The sequence below is a fragment of the Benincasa hispida genome, chromosome 8, assembly GCF_009727055.1.
Source record: "Benincasa hispida cultivar B227 chromosome 8, ASM972705v1, whole genome shotgun sequence".
NCBI lineage: Eukaryota > Viridiplantae > Streptophyta > Magnoliopsida > Cucurbitales > Cucurbitaceae > Benincasa > Benincasa hispida.
This window is the reverse complement of record NC_052356.1, coordinates 60,483,625-60,504,043: the sequence shown is the minus strand read 5'-3', so window position 1 is coordinate 60,504,043 and position 20,419 is coordinate 60,483,625. Positions and strand designations below refer to the sequence as shown.

The 20,419-nt window shown below is 34.0% G+C and overlaps 1 protein-coding gene across 1 annotated transcript; it reads left to right on the top strand.

Moving 5' to 3' along the window:
* The first annotated feature begins 14,470 nt into the window (after positions 1-14,470).
* LOC120083468 (cytochrome b561 domain-containing protein At4g18260) lies at positions 14,471-18,003 on the top strand. The gene is made up of 4 exons (XM_039039235.1): positions 14,471-14,885; positions 15,541-15,705; positions 16,529-16,677; positions 17,042-18,003. Exons 1-4 carry the CDS (start codon positions 14,748-14,750, stop codon positions 17,388-17,390), a joined length of 801 nt encoding a protein of 266 aa, XP_038895163.1. The 5' UTR covers positions 14,471-14,747; the 3' UTR covers positions 17,391-18,003.
* Positions 18,004-20,419: the final 2,416 nt, after the last annotated feature.

The following is a 20,419-nucleotide window of genomic DNA, read 5'->3' as shown; positions in this document are numbered from 1 at the left end:
ACCTTTTGTTCTTACGATCTCTTATAATCTGGATCCCTAGAACAAACTACTTCTCTCCCGAATCTTTCATTTGGAATTGGGCGACTAGCCATTTCTTTGTTGGGGTTGATGCTCTAAACTCTTGTTGGGTCCTGTAGTTTGTAAACACCTGTATTGAACAAACGCTTGTGATGTAATAATATGAGATATTTTCTTCACTTTGTTTATGAAATATGAGATGTTTTATTTGCATTTACCACAAACCAATAAACTAAGATCCCTGGTTTTCGTTGTAACTTAAGCATGTATGTGGAGACATACAAGTGGATCATACCTTAAGTGATAACCAAAATGGTCTGTAGTATATGGATATAGGAGAGAAACCTTATCCTGGTGACATTACGGATGCGACCCGCTTTGTAGATAGTTACAAGTGTTGTGATGTGCTACAGATGGTTTGATCCTGATCATTCATGTGAAGACATGCAAGCGGGGGTGTCCTATACAAAGGAGTTTATATAAGACTGGACCACGAAGTGTATAGTCTCGTTATACAACACCGTTCATGGCAGAGACTCACTTCACTAGGATGACCATAGGTAACATGACCTTAATATTGAGTGAGTTGGGGACTCCTACCTTTGAGGGCGGTCCTTTGATTTGCATGAGTGCGAATAGCCAGATTGCCAACTCAAACCTACCACTTTGGGGATTCGTCTAATTAGGGAGCTGAGAACTTAGCTACACAAGATGAAATTCACTCCCTTCCTGAACCAGGGGTAAGTAAATAGATTGCTCCCTTAAGGGCTGATTTCGGGGCTTGAACGATGTGGCGCCACACACCATCTCATGGTCCGAGAGGTGTCCACTTATAGTAGAACTATGATGTATTATTCATTAGACGGATCAGTGGTACTTAAAGAGTTAAATGTAACTACAGGGGCAAAACGGTAAATTGACCCAACTATACTTACGAGCATCTATGAAGGGTTATCGTACTATTGACTAGTTATATCCGATGGACACAAAAATATATCTGTGGTGAGAAGAGTGCAGCTATCAGTCTTTAGTGGAGTGCCCGACAGTTAACGGATGGTGGATCTCGTGACTAAAGAGTTTAGTCAACTATTCACGTACCATTGGAGCTTCAAGCTACAGGTCTATAAGGTCCCCTTGGTAGTTCAATGGATTCAAGTTGAGAATCAGTTTTTTGGTCAATTTGAAGTGTTCAAATTGACAAAAGGTAGTTTGATTATATATGATATGATTAAACTGGATCAATTATATGTGATATAGTTGACATGATGTATGAGTATATTAATTGGAGAAAAATGATATAAATATAATTTATATCAAGTAAAGGAGAAAAGAACTATGGTTTAAATGTTACATATGATGTGATATTAAAACTATAGGTTATAAATATAATATGATAAGTTAGTTATTATATTTATTTATAATTAAAACAATTATGAGATAATTGTGGGTGGTTTCTCCTTTAACCGTGCGTGAAAGTGGGAGGTTTTATTCAATTTTCATAGCTAGAGGATAAAATGAAAAATGTTTTCATTTTGGAAGTGAATCGCTGAATCACTGCATTAAGTACACTGCCAATCGTTTAGCTCACAAGAGACTATACGACAGCCATCAAGTGTTTGTCTAAACGATCGTGTACACATGCCATTCTCTAAACGATTGTGTAGTTTTTTACTACATGATCGCATGGCAAGCGAGCTTCACTAAACGATCACACCTGATTTCCTAAACGATCGTGTACCTGCTGAATTGTTACTAAACGATCAAGCACAAAGTCTATGCGATAGACACTATACTCTTCCACTTGCTTGATCGTTGAGTTCGATCGTTGTTTCCTCCAATCCTCTACCAAATCCAATAGAGCCTACATCTCCTGGATTCTCACTCCAAGAATACCAAGGTTACTAAGTGGTAGTGTCCGAGAGGTTACTTGTTCATGGAGAAACTTGTTCATGACTACTGAACGACTATGTAGATGATTTGGGCGAGAGTGATATTTTATTGTCCAAAGTTTTCACGAGAGCGAGAGGTTCGTGCAAGAAAAGTTCTTCAAAGGTATGTCTCTCGTCACTTTTGTTTTTAATTTCTAAAGTATGTCGTAATTTGTTAGAATATGCATAACTGGTTTGTATGTTTATGAATGCTTGTAATTCTGTCATAATGAATTTGGAACGATCTTACTTCTGCTCATGGGTTTTCTTTGATAAGAGATCTTTCATTCTTTACATCAGTCAGAAAACTTACTTCATTGTCAATGAGTTGGATATCATCAACATACAACACAAGGAAAGCTACTGAGTTGTTGATGATTTTCTTGTAAATACAAGGCTCATCAACATTCTGACCAAAGCCATAATATTTGATCGTAGTATCAAATCTTATATTCCAAGATCGAGATGCTTGTTTCAGTCCATAAATGGACCGATTAACCTTGCAAATCTTTTGCTCTTGATCTTGTTCAATGAATCCTTTTGGTTGATTCATGTAGATGGTCTCTTCAAGATTACTATTCAAAAAGGCAGTCTTGACGTCCATTTGCTATATCTCATAGTCATAATATGTGGCTATGGACAAGAGAATCCTGATAGACTTTAACATGACCCCAGAGTTAGGGTTGATGCCCTAAAGTCTCGTGTCCTGTAGTTTGTAAACAGTATGTATGAACACTTGTGTTATTAATATATGATATTTACTTCACATCTTATATTTTGCTCGGTTAATTGTTATATTTGCTTTACCACAAACCAATAAACATAAATCCCTGGTTATCTAAGTATGTGACTCAAGCATGTATGTGGTGACATACAAGTGAATCATGTCTTGAGTGATAACCAAAATGGTCTGTAGGATATGGATATAGGAGGGAAACCTTATTCTGGTAACGCTACGGATGCGGCCCGCTTTGTGGAATGGTCACAAGTATTGTGACTTCTCACAGATGGTTTGATCCTGATCATTCGTGTTGGGGACATGCGAGCGGGGGCATCCTATACAAAAAGTTTGTATAATACCTGGCCACAAACATCTCGTTATATAACACCGTTCATGATAGAGACTTCACTTCACTAGGATGACCATAGGTAACATGACCTCAATCCTGAGTGAGTTGGGAACTCCTGCCATTGAGAGCAGTCCTTTGATTTGTATGGGTGCAAGTGGGCAGGCCGCCGATTCAAACCTACCATTTTGGGGATTTGTCTGATTTGGGAGCTGGGAACTCAGCTACACAAGATGGAATTCACTCCTTCCCCGAGGCAGGGGTAAGTAGATAGATGGCTCCCTTAAGAGTTGATTCCGGGGCTTGAATGATGTGGCGTCACACACCTTCTCTTGGCTCGAGAGGTGTTCACACATAGTTGGACTATGTTGTATTGTTCATTAGAGGAATCCGTGGTACTTAAGGAGTGAGATGTAACTACAGGAGGCATAACGGTAATTTGGTCCAATTGTACTTACAAGCATCTGTGAAAGGTCATCGTACTCATGATTGGTTATATCCGATGGACACAGAAATATATCTGTGGTAAGAAGAGTTGAGCTGTTGGTCTTTAGTGGAATGCCTGACAGTTAACGAATGGTAGATCTCGTGGCTAAAGAGTTTAGTCAGCTATTCATGTACCGTTGGAGCTTCGAGCCACAGGTTCATTAGGTCCCCTAGGTAGCTTGGATAAAGTCGAGAACCAGTATTTGGGTTGATTTGAAATGTTCAAATTGACAAGAGGGAGTTCGATTATATATGATATAATTGGACTGGTTAATTATATATGATATAATTGGCTAAATGTATGAGATACATTATTTTGGAGGAAATTAGATATAAATAAGATTTATATTAAGTAGAGGAGAAAATACTATAGTAGATATGTGATATCAAACTATAGGATAAAAATATAATATGATTATATTTATTAATTAATTAGTTGATTAATTATATGATAATTAATCTATTTTTCACGTTCGGACGTGGGTTAGTGAAGAGCATCGGTTAATGTAACCGATCAATTAAAATGAAAAAGGTTTTCATTTTGATTGCTCGAAGAGAATTCGGAAGCGTGCATTGGTAGAAAGCAAAACGTTCGCTTAAGCATTTCGAGAGACTATACGATAGCTTCTCGCACCTACACGATCGTCTACTTTGCGTCTAAACGATCACACGCTATTTCCTACATGATCGGATAGCTTCTCTAAACGATCGTATAGTGTGCCAGTTTTATTAAACGATCGTGTACCTTTTCCTAAACGATCGTTCAGTAAATCCTACACGATCGTGTAGCTTCTCCTAAACGATAAGCATTTCTGCTATGCGATAGCGTTGTTTTCTTCCGCTACGTTGGATTTTCGGAGATTTAAGATAGTCTTCAACTGGTATGGAACTCTGTCTCCTTGTTATTTATCTTTGTTCGTAGCATACCGTTAATTAAGTTTTGATTGCATAACTGTATGTGTTGAATGTATAATGTTATATTTCGGTCACGGTGAGATCGGAGCGATCCGAACGCGCTCATGGAACTCTCGGTATGAGATCCTTCAAACAGGTGAGAAAGTTTCTTCATAGTCCAGTCCCTCAACTTGGGTATAAACCCTTTGCCACAAGTCTAGCTTTAAAGGCATGTACCTTTCTATCTATACCTCTTTTCCTCTTATAGATCCATTTACAACCTATAGGTTTTACCCCATCAAGTTGATCTATAAGCTCCCAGAAAGTGTTGAAGTACATGGACTCCATTTCTTGATTCATGGCTTTAGTCCATTCATCATTGTCAACATCTTCCATTGCTTGTTTATAAGATAATGGATCCTTAACTTTATCATCAGTTCTGATGTTTTGGGCTTCTATTAGACCTACGTAGCGTACAAGTGGATTCATAACCCTCCCACTACGTCGAGGCAATCTCAACTCTTGAGATAGATGACTAGATGAGCTGATATCAACAACTCTTGTTGATGTATCGACCTCTTCAACAACTCTTGCTGAAGCCTCAGTAAATTCATTAAAAATCTCATTTAAAACTAGTTTACTTCGTGGTTTATGATCCCTTATGTGATCTTCTTCCAAGAAGGTAGCGTTTGTCGATACAAATACTTTATTCTCACTTGGATCATAGAAGTATCCACCTCCCGTTTCCTTGGGGTAACCTACAAATAGACACACTTCTGAACGAGGTTCCAACTTTTTAAGGTTTGCCATTAGCACATGGGCTGGACATCCCCAAATTCTAAAGTGGCATAAACTACCTTTACGATCTTTCTATAACAAAAGGAGTTTCAAAAACACTTTTTGAGGGAACGTTGTTCAAAATATAAACTGCAGTCTCTATTGTATATCCCCAAAACGAGTCAGGAAGATGAGCATAACTCATCATAGATCGAACCATGTCCAATAAGGTTTTATTTCTCTTTTGATACACCATTCTGTTGAGGTGTATCTGGGACTGAGAGTTGTGACGTTATTCCATGTTCTATCATATAGTTTTGGAATCTTAAGTCCATATACTCTCCAACACAATCAAATCGTAGTATTTTTATCTTTTTACCTAACAAGTTTTCAACTTTAGTCTTGTACTCATTGAACTTTTCAAAAGCTTCAGACTTATATTGCATTAGGTATAGATACCCAAATATAGAATAATCATCTATGAAAGAGATGAAATATTCATACCCACCTTGTGCATCGGCCTATAGAGGTCTGAATGTATAAGCTCCAAGGTTTCTTTTGCTCTATAACCTTTTCCAGTAAAAGGTCGTTTGGTCATTTTGCCTTCAAGGCATGACTCACATATTGGTAAAGAGTTTTCTTCTAAACTATTTAGAAGTCCACTTTTTACCAACCTCTCACTCCTATTGAGTTTAATGTGACCTAACCTTAGATGCCAAAGATGGGCATTTTCTTTAGGAGAAATTCTCGATCTTTTTATAGTTGTTGCTGTTTTGAACATTTCAGTATTGAGCACAAATTTTATGACTAACGACCTTAGTACATATAAGTTATTTTCTATTGAACCAAAACCTAACTCCATTCCATTCTTAAAAATAAATACTTTATTTTCAAAGAATGATATGGTATATTTTTGTTCAATTAGACAGGAAACAGAAATTACGTTCCTTTTGATATGAGGAACTACATATACGGCATGTAATAACATATATCGTTTCTTGTCCAAAAATAACTTAAGTTTGCCTACAACAACAACTGGAACGATCTCACCAGTACCGACTCTAAGAGTCATCTCTCTAACTTCTAACTGTTTCTAGGAATTAAATCTTTGATGGGAAGAACACACGTGGTTAGTAGCTCCTGAATCAACTATCCAGGAAGAATCATCATTCTCTACTGAGCACGTCTCCAAGAGAAATAAATAAGATTTATTTACTTTGGAGTTCTTCCTTTACTAGAGAGTAGTGGGATCAACTCCACAACCCAAGTCATAAACTCCAAGTTTCATCTCAGAGGACAATCCTCGTCGATAAACTTCATCATATTTGGCAAAGATTTCTTTATTTGTTAGTCCCTTAACATTCAATATGGATTGGAGATTATCTTGGGAACTGACACTACTGGTTTCATTGTCATCAATCTTGTTTTGCTTGAATCGTGAGAACTTTCGTTCAAACAATTCTCGCATTGATTTCATGATCTCATGTGCAATGACCATGTTCTCAAACCTTTTGGTCAATGCATCTGGTATGCTTGTCAAAATATGAACTCGGGCATTAGAATTAGCCTTCGTCCATACCTCATATCCATCACGAACATTTCGTAGTGCATCAAGGTTTGAGACTTGAGGACAATCCTCAGTCATGAAAATTTCGAGGTCGTTTACCACGAAATTTTTTTTAATGGATTCTTTCCACGTCATGTAATTGAAATCAGTCAAACTAGAAAAGGCAACTAACGAAAAAACGCTATTTGACATATTTGTTGAAAAATAAACACATTGATTTACATTAGATTTTAGCATAACTCTTAAAAAATCTAATCAGTTTTAGCAAAATCTAAATGAACCCCGTTTAACATCTAATTTTGCAATGACACTTCAGTGATTTAGGACAAAAACCACCGAAGGGTAGTCAGTTGTCCCTTCACTGAATTAAGACACTCTTAACCAATCATTACACCAGAATAACTCTTATTTCTATAACAATCAGTCATCATTTATTTGGTCAAGAAATAATTAACTTGCTTAATTATTTCCCATAAGTGTGACACTTCATTTTAGATCCTAGAGTTCCGCCTCGATGAGCCAACTGAAGGAAAAAATCGTTTTGGGCAAAAACTAAAGCGATCCTGTCCATATCTGGAGTTTGTCTTGATATTGACCTACTTCACAAACCATCCAAAGGGGGATGCTCCCAGGACGCCTTGAGGCCGTGCAAGTAGGTTTCACGGTGCGAACCAATGAAAGAGACCGTAGGACATGTTGACACACATCCCTCTCCCACTTACTATAAATACTCTCTCCATTCACCTTGATATTGACCCATGCAAACACCATCCGAAGGGGGACGCTTCCAGGGCACCTCAAGACCAAACATGAGTCTCACAATGTGAATATTAAGGGAGAAACGTGAGTGGAAAAAATGATGTATCATAATCTTTTCCCCCCATTGAGCATTTTAACAACCTAGGGTTTAATTTACTTAGGAAAAATACAACTAATTATTTTTACTAAGTGATTGTTTAAGTTTGCCCAAAAGTAACATTTACTTTGGAAGTTAAACAATTTTGATTAATATTCGTTAAACACTTTAACAAATTTTAATCAACAATTGCATGCTTGTAACAAATCTATCTAATTCACCTTTCCAGATAGGGGTGTGATGTTTCTGTCATCTTAACCCAGCCTAGACAGAACTCGCCTTAGACAAAAGGTCCCTTATAGATATGTTTGCTACAAATTTAATCTTTTATTGAAATCAATTTAATCCTATTAAACCAATTAAAAAAAGATTAATCTAATTTGTGAACTTAGGTCTATGTGAACCATATTTTAAAACTATTTAAAAAAATGTTTTTACCTAAATTCGCATGCAACTCTTAGTTATTGATTTTAATTTCTATTCTCATTTATTTATCTCTTATAAAGTAAATGAAACAAATTAAAACCTACATTGCATTGATTGACATACTTTATAAAATTATAAAGTTTATAAGATTACCTAGAGTAATGTCATGCATCATGCAATGTTCATTTCATTACAACATATACATAACACTTATATATAACAAAGTAATGAAATTAAATAATATACATTACATGCATTCATCCAAACTATATATTATAACGATTATAATATAAATGATGCATTGCTATGTTATTTATGCATGCAAGCATATAATATAACACTTATATTATATGATGCATGAGCATGCTATAAAATTAAATCATGCATATACATATATTATAACACTTATAATATAAATTATGCATGAAAATAAATGCATAACCTATGGTGGATTCTGATTATATATGACATACAATATGATATATAAGAAAAAACATACATCATATGTATATTTAAGACAAATAGTTAATGGACCGGGATAGGACACTTAAAAGAAATTTAAAGGCTAACTATTATAGCATAAGAGTCACCCGGTTGGAAACAAGTGAATCGGGCCTTGAACCGAACCACCCTTCAACGAATTCTCTACAGTGATTGTGTAGCAAACTTGTTGTGCGATCTTGTAGCAAATGCTACACGATCGTGTAGCAAAATCTACATGATCTTATAGCATTAACTACACGATCGTTTAGCAAATGCTTTTGCTACATGATCGTTTAGCAAAAGCTGCACGATCATGTAGTTATTGCTACAAGATCTTGTAGAACTATTTCGTCTTCCTTATCAAAGCAGTGCTCTTCAAACTTCTTTGAAGCTCCCCGGGAACAACACGAGCGACTCAAAACAATGAATTACAAACTCTATAGCAAAATTATGTCCAAAACAAGGGCCTTTACAAACCAAATTAATGAATAAAACCTTAAAACTGAGTATCCTATCCCGAAACATCCATCAACAAAACCACATTCATAACCATTCATCGCATGAACTAAATAAATAGAATGCAGTAAAACCCACCAACACTATAGAAACAATTCAATAAAAGAATGAAATTTGAGATCAGTAAACCAGCAACCTAGCTCTAATACCAATTGAAAAAACTCTATGAGGAGAGAACTGTGAGCGGAAGTAAGATCCTTCTAATTTTCATTTTTCATTGAATATAAGTTTTACAGTTAAACAAGAACAAGATATGCATTTACATAAATTATAGCATGCAATACTAAAGGAAAACTTAGGATTTCAGAAACCCTTACCTTTGAAGAACACTTCCTTCAAGATTCCCTCGAACAAGTCACAAATGAATCTCCTTCTCCAAATGGGACACTACCAAAAGGAGCCTTCTGTATTCTCCTTAGGGATTGAGAATGATAAAAATTGTGGGCTTTGCCTTAGGGCTTTGGAAGAGAGAAGGAGATGGAGAGGAAGAGAGGGAGGAGAAGAACTTTTCTTCTCTGTAAGTTTTTTTTTTTCAGAGCGAACTGTTTTTTTTGTTTTTTCAGTGTTTTATTTTTTAGGAAGAAGATAAATCAAATTCATCTTTTTCTCTCACACAACCCACGTAATTGACTGAGAGAAAATGGAGGGAGGAAGTTGTAACTCCCTCCCTTTAATTAATTAATATTAATTTAATAAAATTAAATTAATAATAATTATACGTATAATTACGACCTTATTATATATGTATATAAACTATATGTTATATCCCATATAACACATAATCTATAGTTACATATTGTATCAAATACAAAATAGCCTATAGATGTGTTTTCTCTCAACAATACATGACATTTAATATAAATCACATTTATATTAATTTCACTTATATGAATCTCATTCATATAATTAATATTTGAATCATATTCAAATATTTAATTCCTCTCAACTTATTTATGGTATTTAATATAAATCATTCATATTTATATTAAATTTAATTACATGAATCTCATTCATATAACTAGTATTTGAATCATATTCAAATTTCTCTCATATGACCTTATATTATAATGTATCAAATACATTATATTAATTATATTTTCATATATAATTAATTTAATTAATTATATTATATATAATTAATTCCCTCAATTAATTTGAACACTTCAAATTAATCCAAAAATAATTATCAATTAAATCCCTGTTGAGCTACAGAGGGGACATTATGAACCTGTAGATTGAAGCTCCAACGATACTTGGATAATTAATTAATTAATTAAATTCTTTAATTAAATAACCCAACATCGTTAATTGTCGGTCATTCCATTAAAGACCGAAAACTACACTATTCGCACTACAGATAAATTTCTGTATCAATTGGATATAATCAATCAACAGTACGATGACCCTTTACAAATTGCTCATAGGTACAGTTGGGCCAAAATTACTGTTTTGCCTCTTTAGTTATATCTAACTTCTTAAGTACTACTGATCCCTCTAATAAATAATAAATCACAGTCCAACTATGACCAAGTCCCTCTCGGGCCAGAAGAGGGTGTGGCCATTATATTCAAGCCCCGAAATCAGCCCTTAAGGGAGCAACTTATTTACTTGCCCCTGCATCGAGGAAAGATTGAATTCTGTCTCGTGTAGCTGTGTTCTCATCTCCCCAGTCAGATGAATCCCCAAAATGGTAGGCTTGTTGAGTTGGAAATCTTGCAACTCTCACCCATACAAATCAAAGGATCGCCTTTATGAGCAGGTGTTCACAAATCACTCAGGATTCAGGCCATGTCACCTATGCTCATCCTAGTGAAATGTAAGTCTCTATTATTAACGGCGTTATATAAAGAGACTAATCATTTCGTGGTTCAATCTTATACATACTCTTTGTATAAGATACCCCTGCTCACATGTCTCCACATGAATGATCAAGATCAGATCATTTGTAGTACTTTACAACATTTGTGACACCTACAAAGTGGGCCATATCCGTAGTGTCACCAGGATAAGGTATCCAACTTTATCCATCTACTACAGACCGTTTAGGTTATTATTTAAATAAGATCCACTTATATGTCTCTACATACTTGTTTCAATTACATAAAATAACCTAGGATCTTAATTTATTGGATTGAGTATATGCTTATAAAATAACACTTATTTTATTAACAACAATACGTTTATACAAAGTTTACACGCTACAAGGTTATAAAAGATTTAGAATACCAATCCTAACACATCGATCATTTGTTGGTCGTCCAACTAATTCCATTCTTACTTTGTTTTACTATGAAATCGTTTCGATTTCATGTTCATACGTCTACAGTTAGGGCTTTGATGAATGTATAGGTCCCAATGATTTATTTGATAATTGAACTTGCATGTTTGCTGCCGTTACTTTTGAAGTATTAAAAAGCTGGCATTGATCTGGTCACACTTGTTCATTAAGTAATCCTCTCATTTATTGTCAGTGATATTGACATCAGATGATTTATTTTATGATTTGTATGTACATATCGACTTAAAAATCGACCTTCTTACCGTCCATCGATACAAATGTGTGATTCATTGACCGTCGCGTCAATTAGGTTTAATAGTAGTAAGTCGATATATGGACGTCAATAGGTCAATAAATTGATATCGATCGATCGGTAACGATAAAGCTGTAATGTAGTTGGTAGCTGTAAATGAATGAACTCCTGTGAACTGCCTTGTTTGCAAACTAAATTTCCATGAAAACCACAATTTCCAGATAATACATGACATAACCTTCACTACAAAATTCCTCCAGCTGAATAGTTTTCAACATAATATACAAGCCTATCCCATATAAAAAATGTGAATGTGGCCATTAAGAGGAACCTCAGTCATGTGCAGTTTGATGTGTTTAGAAAAACAATATTTAGTTGCTATATCGACCCGAATATCATTTTTAGTAGTGGTGTAATTCATGAGGCCTCACTGTAGGAGGTCGTTACTGGGAGAGAAGACCCAACACATTTATGGCAATCTCATTTTTTCAAGTTATGTATTTCGGTTTTGCGTTTTTTGGGACATGAACTTTGATATGCGTCCCATCTGGAGCACCTAAGCACCCCTATATAAGAACAGAGCAACCATAATCAATAGGCAAGTAGAACAACAATCAACCAATCAATTGAGCTCCCAACGAGTAATTGTTAATTACCTTATACCACCACCATCAGAAATTGGTTGAATTTTTTGGTATGGAAACATGGGATTTCCAAAAAAAAGGTATTGGCATCAGATAATAGATGTAAGATATTTGTGAAAACATTTACTAACAGTTCTACCAATCATTTAAAACCCCATTTGACAATGTTGTTGGCTTAGTAATCATATCGCGTTGTTTACTATTCATCAATATGATGAAAATGCAGTGGCATTAATTTCTCTTCAACTTTATTAAGGGCAAAACGCGCGAAAAGGACATCAAGTTCGAAAAACGTGTCATTGATAAATATAAGAATGTGTCAATAAGATAGAAATGACACGTTTGCATTTATTACTATTGATATCGATTTACTGATATTGACAATAAGTAAATAAGACATGTGTCATTTCAATCGTTGCATTAAAGGCTGATAAACTAACGATTGCCTAGAATTTGAAACAACGCCAACGCTTTGACTACTTGCTTGTATATTACACCACTCATCTTCCTAATCCTTCAATAACCTTTCGAATTTGGATTTTTTTTTTTTGTATTTATTTATGACCCAAAAATACCGTAAAATGTCCTTGGATTATAACTACGTTATAGACGATGATGATTGGTTTCAGTACGTGAACGATTATCCTAGTTCTGACCCATCGATCCCAATTACACCCCAATAATGGAGGAGTCGTCCGGGGAGGATGATGACTACTTTAAAACCTGCTTCTCGGACTACCCGTCTAATGCTTGGAGTTTGAGTTCTGACGACTTGAAAACTGACACCTGAAGCACGACACCAGAGCCTCAAATGACTGGTGAATGTGATAAATCAAAGGACGAGGTGGAAGGGAAGCAAGCACTAGAGAAGGACCGACTCCATCAAGTCCTCAACCAACTTTCAATCCAACAATAGGAGTTGATTTAGTTAGTTCAAAACCCAATGTGAACCAACCCTCCCCTCACGAAGCATCAATGGTATCAGTAAACTACCCTGCAGACCAAAAAGGAAAAGATGAAGAAGTGGGGAAGAAGCATCGTGCTGGTCAAGGACCAAGTGGCACGAAGGTCCATAAGAAGAACCCTAAATGCACATTGGTGGTCATATCCAGTAACTCTGAGTAGGATGAGTTCTTCATCATGTAGTTGGACTGGGGGGTTGGGGTTCTTATATTTATTTATTTTTTTAATGATGTGGTGAATATCAAAACCTAACGTCATTGTTTTGTATGATCTAATTATTTTGTATTTCTTTAACTTTTATATGAAAATGAAATCGTAGTTTCATCGTCTACTGTCTTTTTCTTTTATGTTAATTTATGTTTCGTTTGTGGGACTACGTGAAAATGAAATTGTAGTTTCATCGCCTACTGTCCTTTTTTTTCCTTTTTCTTTTCTCTCTCTCTCTCTTTTTTTAATATTGAGTTATGTTTCGTTTGTGGGGTTGCGTTTAAAATATCTAATACGAAGGAACAGGTAAGAACATATGCATGCAACGAATAGGTTGACTGAAGTCTTAATCGACCACCATGTTTTTCTCCACGATTTTCGTGTCGACGGACCATGATACACGGTAGATCAATAAGCATAGGCACAAATGTGGTTACAAAATAATTAAAAAATCTATTTAAAAAAAAATCAAAAAGCAACTTTCGTTACGGATTAAAATAACACAAATCAATATAATCATCGATATTATTATCGTTATCGACTACTCAATGAAAACCGGTAAATTGATAAGCGTACGAGCGAAAAGGGTTATAAAATTGTTAAAATGGTCATAACCACCATCGATGGATGTATCTGTAAATCCATATCTTATAATTTTCGAGGAAAAAAGATGGAAATTCAACAAAAAAATATTTTGATAAAATATGTGGGTCCCATTATATCCACAAACACAATCAAATTGAGTACCTTCCTAAACTCAATCGGTTTATAATATTTGATTACAGATGATATGGTGAACTTCATATTTAATTGCGATTATGGATGGTCGTGTAAATAAAAACAAAAGTAATCCGATATAACCCGCTAACCATACCCATTCATGTAGTAAACGTAGCCTTAGTTGCAATCATCCAAACAAAATGAAAGTTTAATTTCCCACACCTTCACATCATTATTATCCAATTCAATCCTAACAAAATCATGTAATTTTCTAATCCTTTGTTCCCTTTAATCATATTTCCCTCCAAAGCTAAGGCCCCACCCCACTTCCAAACATTCCCTTTTTGGGCGGCAAGAACCAAAGGGAAGAAAGCTCGCTCATGTCATCCCTTCATCATTCCCCCTTCACTTTTCTTCTTAACCCCTCTTCAATGGCTGAAGATTTCTCAATAAATAGCCAATGTGATTCAAAGAACACTGGTTCTCAATCCATTCCACTCGAAATTTTCTTCCCCACTTATAATCGACATTGTCGCTGCTCAAATTCATCACAGCCCTTGTCTTTACAAATCCCATTTTGGGGGAAGAACAAGAAATTGAGAAAGAGGGTTTGTGCTTGATTTCCATTTGGGTTTTGTTTTTATGTGTAATTGGTTATTGAAGAATGAGAAACTTCCATAAGCTGGACCTTATTGCTCTGAGCGTTTGTAATGCTTTTCTTCTGCCATTAGTTCAATGCTCAGCTCATGAAGGGTTGCAGAAAGCTAGGAGTTACAGGAGCATTCAAGACGGCCATGAAAAGGTAAAGGTTAAGCTAATTTTCTCGTTACAAACATTGATATAAGATTAAATTTATTTTAGCCCACTGTTTTCGTGTTCGAGTTTAGAAGTGATTTAACATGATATCAGGTTAGGAGATCCTCTGTTTGAATACTGTAAAGTCATATTTTTTTCCTCTTATTAACCACTTGTTGGCTGTGCAAATTTTGGAGCCCACCAGTGAAAGAGAGTAACAGTGTTGATATAAGAACTATTGATAATAGATTAAATTAACAGTAACTTTTTCACCTAAGTTTTTTAGTTTAGTGATTTAACATGATATTAGGTTGGAAGATTCTGTGTTTGAATCCTATAAGTCATTTTTTTTTCTCTATTTAACCACTTGTTGATTCTTGTGCAAATTTTGGAGCCACTACTGAAAGTGAGTGTTATAGTTTTGACATAAGATTAAATTTAAGGTAACTTTTCTCTTTAAGTTCTTGAGTTAATTATTTAACATGGTATTAGAGTAGGAGATCCTATGTTTGAATCCTATAAAGTCTTTTTTTCCCTCAATATTTACCCACCTGTTGATTTTGTGTAAACTTGGGATCCTACTAGCAAATGAGATTGTTAAAGTGTTGATATAAAATTAAATTTGCTGTATCGAGGTCAGACTTATGTTTATAGTTTTGCAGTTAAGCCATCAAAAGAGATTTGATATTCAACTCCATGGATTGCTCCTCTGGATTTCAATGGGGTTTCTAATGCCTTTTGGGATACTTACAATTAGAATGTCTGGTCGAATGGCTCGTGGGTCGACTCAGTTAAAGGTCTTCTTCTACCTCCATGTTGTTTTTCAGGTAAACCAACTATCATTCTTCATTCTTCATGCTTCTACTAATTTTTATAAATAGCTGAACTCAGAGGAAGATGATGTTTTCTTTCAAGATCATAAAATGCTTAAAAGGCAACCATTTTTTGTCTTGACTTTGATAAGAACATAATGATGCCCAGCATGTTGTACCATCATGCTTTCTTTGTTTTTATTCTGAAAAAAAAAGTCTTTTTCTTTAGTTCTGCTGATTACAATTCAGTGGCAGAGAAGTTAAAGAATTCATACTTGAATAGCAAGAAAAAGATTATAATTAGTACTCCTCATGATCCTTCTCAGTGTTTTCAATGAGCACAAACTATTTCTCTCTCTCTCTCTCTCTTTCTCTTTTCTAAGAGTAAATTATAGAAGTTATTCTTGCATTTTAAGGTCTTATGTAGGATTATCCCCTGATTTAACATATTAAAAGAAGGATAAATCTCTAAAATTACCATTTTACCTTAACCCTGTGCAAGCTATAATCTCTAGCTTGTCAATTTCTTAATTAGTATTAATTGACAAAGTTAATTTTGGGGTAAGTAAAACAATTAATCTTTCAAAGCATGAGGATTTATGATATTTGCATGGGCACTAAAATATACGGATACAAAAGACTTTTGCAATTGTCTTCTTGACTTTGCTCGTTTGGAGTACTTTATGGGTCTAATTTTGTTTGGCTCCGTTCTGTGCATTTCTTTGTTTTGCACTTTTTTTCCCCTCAATGACAGCTGAATTTTTAAATTAAAAAAGAAAGTAAAGCATAGTGATTCTTGATATTCTTTGAAGTATACTGACTTAATTTCATTTAACAGACGCTATCCCTCCTCTTGGCCACAGCTGGAGCTGTAATGTCCCTCAGAAAATTTGAGAACTTATTTAATAATAGCCATCAAAGAATAGGTTTAGCTCTTTACATAGCCATTTGGGCACAGGCTGTGATTGGCATTTTCAGGCCTCAAAGGTAAATTTCCTCTAGTTTTCCCATTTTCCCTTTTCATTTTTTAGGACCTTTCTTGACTTATGGAACTTTGTAGGACCAAAACATGATTGTTCCACCAAATGATCCCATTAAAATATGCATACTAAGAGTTTGTCATAACTTCTATAGGTAATCAAAAGCACTTTTAAATTTTATATTGGTATCTAATTACTTAGTCAAAAATGTTTTAATTCTTTCTTTTTAAATACATAACATGCTTTTAGAAATTGCACTCAGTTATTGCTTATTCAAAAAGTACATAACATGCTTGTGTGAAATTTTTTTCTTTTAATAACCGAGTTGAAGCTTTTCTGAGAAACCACCACTGCCCACTTCACTTGTGCAGGGGAAAGAAAGAAAGAAATGCATGGTTTCTTACGCATTGGATTCTTGGAACAATAATTTCTATAGTGGGAATCATCAATATCTATACCGGCTTAAATGCCTACCATAAGAAAACTTCAAGAAGCATAGGATTATGGACTGTCCTCTTCACTGCAGAGATCTCTTTCATTGGTTTCTTTTATTTGTTTCAAGATAAATGGGAGTTTTTGCAGAAGCAAGGGGTTGTTTTAGGGGAATCTGAAGCACTTTCACCTTCTGATGAACAAGTAGAAACTCAAAGGCAAAACTCCAAGGAGTTGTTGCCTGATCCTTGTACCAAACAAAATGCACTCAGAAACTTGTTTGATTAAAATGGGTTTTTTTTTTCCTCCCCATTTTTCTTACTATCTACTTTGTTTATATGTTCTATCTGACTGAAATTTCAACTCTATTTTTGATGCCTGCACTTTGTGCAAGTGAACGATGATCCTCTGGGGAGGGTTATGCTGATGAGTGCATGCATCAAAAAGAACATCTTCCATTTTCTCAAATTTACATCAATTTCCTAATCCAAAGCTAATTCCTAGTGGTTAAAGTTTGTGCCCCTAGAGATATCATTTGGATTGAAAGTTGTGTTAAAGAGTATATATGTAAAAGCTTATTTGTTTAAAGCTTGTGGATTTGGTAATTGTTTAATATTGTATTAAAGAAGATCTTGTTATAATCTTTCTTTAATTCTCAGTGATGATGTGCTTTTGAGTATCATTTTTCTTCCTTTTTCTGAGTGGAAAAGGTAGTCATTTAGAGGATGGGGTACACAGTTTATAACTTCAACTTGGTCTGTTGGGTGGTTTTTGGAAATGGAAGAGGTTGGGAATTCTGGTTTGATCTTTAAAGCTTTGCTAAAGAAGTCAATTTTTCTTCAAAGGGAGGATCTCTTAACTACTCCCATGTTGTATATTTAAGTAGACTTTTTAACTTGGTAATCGACATGTATTTCTTTCTTTAGTATTAGAGGTTCAAATCCTCATCCTTCTACCGGTAGAAGGAAATGTTTTGTTTTGTCAAATGTTGCAATAATTTAAAAGCACGAGGTTATAGCCTTCGGTTATTATAATGTTGAGGTTATAGCCTTCGGTTATTATAATGTTGTTCTATTATACATTTATATGCTCATAGAACAACGATAATCTACTATAGAGGTGAAAATTTAAATCTTAAATTTCATTGTTGAAAATATATGTTTTAACTAGTTGAGTTAGGTTTAAATTAACGCATTCATAACTATATTTAAGACCTTATTGGAAATATTTGTAGGTTTATCTTTGGTGTTTTCCAATGTTTTCACGTTTGGTACCCTAACTCATCCTTACAATACATTATCCCATTCCCACACATGTATTATGGTCGAATAATAACCAAGGATCTTTTGGGGGTGTTTGTTTCAAAGATTGGGCTTAGGATGGGTTAGACATCCTAAACCGAACCTTTGTTTGGGATAAGAATTTACACTCTTTCCCATAGGTTTGAGGAATAAACACTATTCAAGTCCATGGGTTATACTTTTTTTTTAAAAAAAATTTAATTTAGGAAGTTTGTCTACCAATTTCTAGACACCACCTCTATTGACCTAGTATATTGTAAATGTAACACATGTGTTTGAGTGTGTTTTTAAGACAAAATAACACATTTTCGTCTTTAAAATTTGAGGCTAATGTCTATATTTGGTACTAAAATTTCAAAATGGATATCTTTAACCCATGAGATTGAAAAATAGAATAAAATGATTCAACAACTCTCTTTACTATTAGAAAAATTATTAGACTTGGTTAATGTAAATGCAACATATATATATTTTTTAAACGTGGTAGATGAAAAATTAGTTTGGCTAAATTATACAAAATATTCCAAAACTTTGTACTTTGTGTAAAAAATATGTTTAAACTTTCAGAAGTTTCAAAAGTATCTTAAACATCTAAAAAGAGTTAAAAATACCCCTAGCATTAGTTTTGTATGGAAAACATTAGGGGCCGTTTGTTTTTTGAAAATGTAGATAGCTGGAATATTTAGATGCCTAAAATTATAAATTTCAAATGTTACACATCCTTAGATAACCATATTTGTTTTGTATGAATATTTTTAAAGATAATTGATAATACTTGGATAATTATGTTTGTTTTTGTAGGAAATCTACCCCAAAATGTCTTAAATTTAGATAATGTTTTAAGAATGCCCTTTCGTCTATTCATTAATTTATAATTAATTTAATATGATTTGAACTTATATAACATATTTATTTTTTTAATTTGAAATTTTTAAAATTAAAATTATTTTATTATTTTACAAAAAAAATAATATATATATAATTTATGTTTTTATAAAATAGTACTAATTTAAATTTGAATTTGAATATCTTTCTTAAAAAAAATAAAAAAAACAACTACAATAAAAAATATAGTTGCCAATACTTATTTTAATTATAAAATGAAAATAAAGGAGAATGCTATATATATAATATATATATATAGAGCTTGAGCTCTCTGTTCTGCCTCTTTCTATGTTTGTCTAATAAATTGTGGAAGAATGAACTTTTGTTGGTGAGTTCTACGATGTTTATAAATTTGTATACATGAAAACTGTTTGGCTGTATTTTATGACAATGAATATAATCTAAAGTTGTTTTCTTAAATGTTTGTTCTTACTGTAACATATCACACATCTTTGCTCCAAAGGTTTCATCCAATTGCAATTCATTCCCTCTTTCCATTACAAATTGTAAAGTTATACAATATGTCTGAATTTGACAAGTTGAGCATATTTTCATCCATCAAAATTAATATTTTTCTAATTGAATAAGTTAGGACCAAGGATTAAAGTGTATTGGTGAAATATCCAAAGACACTATATACAAAATTCAATTTGATATCAATACCAGTATATTAGATATAAAAATTTGAAGTTCTTAGTCTTTTGAGATATTTTTAAATTTGGATACTTATCAATACTGATCGGGATGGAATCTCTTATTGTCACTCCCAAAAGACCGCCAATCAAATAATATTTATAAATCATCGAACAAACTACTTATACTAACTAGTAGTACAAATGGCAAATCCGGGGTCGAACCACAGAGAAGAGCAAAAGATTAGTTCCTCAAAACTTATTTTTAGTTAAAATGGTAAAATGGAGGGGGGGGATTGGTATTGATTGGATAAGTCGAAATGCATAGAAAATATAGTGCAAATAAAGTAAAAGATAGAAATGCAATTAAAGGAAACAATTTAGCTTAAGGGAATTGGAATTGCTTAATGTAATCTTGATCATCAAATTGTTTAATATAGTTTTAGTTTCTTAACTATGCCTAGCTTAATTGATTGGACATCCAAGTAACGGTCCTAAT

Bases quoted from the DNA above. Each gene is read 5' to 3' on its own strand.
- LOC120083468 (XM_039039235.1), top strand. From the start codon at position 14,748: ATGAGAAACTTCCATAAGCTGGACCTTATTGCTCTGAGCGTTTGTAAT. The intron at 15,706-16,528 runs GTAAACCAACTA...TTCATTTAACAG, and splicing joins ACCTCCATGTTGTTTTTCAG to ACGCTATCCCTCCTCTTGGC. The intron at 16,678-17,041 runs GTAAATTTCCTC...TCACTTGTGCAG, and splicing joins GGCATTTTCAGGCCTCAAAG to GGGAAAGAAAGAAAGAAATG.